The 3,612-nt window shown below is 50.7% G+C and overlaps 1 protein-coding gene across 1 annotated transcript; it reads right to left on the bottom strand.

The window, feature by feature from the left end:
• Positions 1-488: 488 nt before the first annotated feature.
• On the bottom strand, positions 489-956 carry LOC106345025. The gene has a single exon (XM_013784301.1). The coding sequence runs from the start codon at positions 954-956 to the stop codon at positions 489-491; it is 468 nt and encodes a 155-aa protein (XP_013639755.1).
• Between the last annotated feature and the right edge of the window lie 2,656 nt (positions 957-3,612).

The following is a 3,612-nucleotide window of genomic DNA, read 5'->3' as shown; positions in this document are numbered from 1 at the left end:
GGTTTGCTAACCACTCCGGGTACTGTACTTCGGCGATTGAACCGGCTGCAAGGAGTCGCCCGACTTCTTCGTTGACGGCCTTGCTTCGTTCGGGGCCAAGCTTGCGTCTCTTTTGGCGAACAGGCTTGATGGTTGGATCTACATTCAACTCATGGGACATTATAGCGTGATTTATTCCCCTCATATCTGACGTCGCCCAATCGAATGTTGCTGCGTTCTGCTTCAGAAAGTCGATCATCGCGCGTTGCATCTCTTCAGAGAGGAAAGCGCACTCGGACTACTTTGCTTTGGTCTGAGTCGTCGATCGCGACTTCTAGAATCTCATCTTTCTGAGTTTGGATTTGCTTTGCTATTGCGTTGATGCGAGGAGTCGATTGTTGCATCCTCACCATTGCAATCAGTAGATCACGTGCCACCTGCAGGTCCCCGCGAAGTGTCTGCACTTGACCGTTCGGTCCTGAGAACTTCACGCACTGATGATACGTTGATTATATTGCCTTCATCGAATGTAACCAGGGGGTCCCGAGGATTGCGTTATATGGAGCCTTCGTTCGGATAACAGAAAACTTGACAGTGCGTGTTACTCCACACGCGTAGACTGGAAGCTTGATCGTTCTGATCATCGTCTCGGAAGCTCCGTTGAATCCGGTGAGGGAGCGAGACGACGGTTTCATATCGCGCAAATCGACTCCCATCTTATCGAGTGTATTGCGAAAGATCAGATCAACCGAACTGCCAGTATCGACTAGAAATTTGGCGACGTCGCACTTCGCGATCCCTACTTCGATGAGTAGGGGGTCGTTATGAGGTAGGTGAACGCCGATGGCATCGTCAGATGAGAAAGGAATCGAGGGATCATTCTCAGGTTTCGATGGCCATTTCTTCGAGGTTACTGCCTGTCGTCGATGGTCCTTGACTGACCAAACCGAGTTGCCGCAAGGTGGCGAGCCTCCCATAATCACGTTTAAGAAGGGAGCGCGCTCGACCCATCCGTTTTGTAGATGGACCCTTAGGTTGTTAGACGAGTCCTCGACAGTAGGTTCGTGTCTATCACCGTTCTTCGCTTTCGTCACCTCCAGCTTTCGTCGTAAGTCGGAACGTTTAGGTCGGTTGAGCTTGATCCTGAGGTCTTCTGATTTCGAATTGAGCTGATCGCGCAGGTCGACGACTCGTGGCTTGAGGTGGGTCGAACACGGGAGTCTTCGACTCTTTTAGCCTTGGACTCTTCGATGATTGAGCGAAGATCGTCCTTAGAGTTGTGCATGCGGTCGGTTGTATGCGATTTTCACCCGAGCTTGTTTCTCAAATCATTCGACTCTTCCGGTACGCCGTTCTGACTTGGTCGCTTGTTGGAGTGTTTGTGCGAGTCGCGGACTTCATTGTCCTCTTCTTCGTCCGAGGAGGAACTCGGTCGTGCGAGGATGACTTGGACACATCGACGGTTACGAGGTTGCTCTTCTTTGATTTGTGCTTCGCCCTCGTCTTCGTCCTGCTCCTCTGGTTTGTCATCTTCTGCGCGTTTGGGTCGGGCTCCGGCCTTGTCTTGATTTTTATGAGATTTCTTCTCTTTGTTCTTGCTCCAGCTCTTGGCGTTGTTCTGCCTAGGCTTGGGAAGCTCGACGTTGGCTGTTCCGTTTTCGTAAGATGAGAAGAGGGCGTCGACCAGATGCCTGCAGTTCCTCGTATCGTGCGCCTTGGACTTATGGTAGCTGCACCATAGGTTTGGCTCGGTCGGGCCAGGATTCGAAGTTGAAGGCGACGAATAGGTATGCGCTTCTCGTCGTTCTGCCAGTCGTTCCAACCCTTCTCGCGCACGACGACAGTTGATCCCGGGGGCGGGTTTTTATCTTCGACGACATAGACGAACCTTTTCTGCTGATTAGACTTGTTGCATGTGGCGTGCTGTCGGGGTTCTTGGCGTGCCTCAGGAGCTTTTGGAGCAGTCGTCGGTTTTGCGGCCGCATTCATTTTATTGAGTATCGCTGCTGTGTCTTCTTCCATTCGGATGAAGTTGTTCGACCTCGCGATAGCATCTTGAAGCGACTTGGTGGGGTTTCTGTAGAGATATCCAGTGAGCAATCCAAGGGCTGGTCCTTGAAGACTCTCGACGAAGAGCCGACAATAGCCAGCGTCTCTTTCCTCATCGTAAAAGTTAGTTCGACCCATCGCGATGTTGAATGCGTTGATATGATCAGTCGGATCTGCCTTTCCGGCGAAAGTCGGAAGGCGGATTTTCTCGGCTGGTCGATACCGTACGTCGGTGATTCGCCGCGAAAAGGGGTTTTTAGGGTTTCGGCGAGGACGCGTTCAATTAACGGCTCCGAAGTAGGTCCTTCAAGCATTCGGTCTTTCATGTCCAGGAACAACTGCTTAAGCTCGGCGAGTTCCCGGACGGTAACGAGATCTACGCCACCGGGTGTTTGAACCTGGGTGGCGTTTGTGTTCGTAGTGTTTTCTGCGCCGGCTGTTCGGTAAGTGTTGAACAGCTGTTTTCGGACCGTCGAGGCTGGATCTCCTGAGTTTCCGGCCAAAGGAGCCATGATGGCGGCGATGGCGGCGAGTTGCTCGTTTGTCGCCTTCTGGACGGCGTCTTGCTGCGCCATCCTCTCGAGTATGGTGTCTGCGAACGCTGCTGCCGTCGGAGCGCCTTCAGTCGTAGGTGACTCGTCATCGGACGGCGAGTCAGATCGAGCCATGATCTTTGCTGACGCACGGTAGGCGCCAACTGTGTGAACCGAGACTGTCGATAAACTAGTAAAGAGAAAAAGGACGAGTTCTCGTCGGTGGGTCAAGACAAAGACTTGTTTGATTAGATCAAGGAGTCGAAACGGAGTTACAAAAGGGGAAAAGAGAGTGATCGGAATTAGTCCGGCGAAAGTTAGTTCGTCGAACCGTACAAGTCGGCGAGGTGATAAGATATGAAATCCTAGATCTAGCCGAAAGTGAGTGTAGTAATTTGCGGATCTCCTCATCGTTGACTCTTCTCCTCCTTTTATAGACGGTCTCCTGTTGACCTAATTCGCCTTGACCTAACGGGCCCTCTCGACGATTGGGCCGAGATGTCGGGCCGCTGAACCGAGTCGTCGAGCCGATGACTTACGGTCATTCGCTCAATCGGCTAAAAGTAGTCTGAAGTCAAGCCGACTACTGGTTCGCGAGTCAACGAGCCGAGCTCACCTGTTTTGATCATATGTCAGGACAATTATCATGTGGGCCTTTTGGGAGGGTCAGGCCCATACCCAACAAGAACCAACGGAGCAGTTGGGCGATATCTTATCTTCAAAAGAAACAAAGAACCAAAGCAATGTATTTAACATAATTCAAACCATCATCTGATAACAAGTACTGTTTCTGTATACCTTAAGTTCCTGCAAGTGAATGGTACCATTGGAAGGCCATGAAGAAGGTGGTCTTTTATCATCCACAACTGCAGGAGGTTCTGCTGGTATGCTCATATACTGTTTTATCCTCTCAACCGAAATGATTGAATTCGATAAGGTACAATACCATCTGGTTATAAACACCTGAGTTTGTGTCAATGTTAATGCATAGGATAGCGAAAGCCCAACGTAACTAAACCTGAAACACAAAGTCCATGGAGAACCTTTCAGT

Source organism: Brassica oleracea, chromosome C5 (genome assembly GCF_000695525.1).
Source record: "Brassica oleracea var. oleracea cultivar TO1000 chromosome C5, BOL, whole genome shotgun sequence".
Taxonomy (NCBI): domain Eukaryota; kingdom Viridiplantae; phylum Streptophyta; class Magnoliopsida; order Brassicales; family Brassicaceae; genus Brassica; species Brassica oleracea.
Note: the sequence above shows the minus strand (reverse complement) of the source record. Positions and strands in the feature narration are given on the sequence as shown.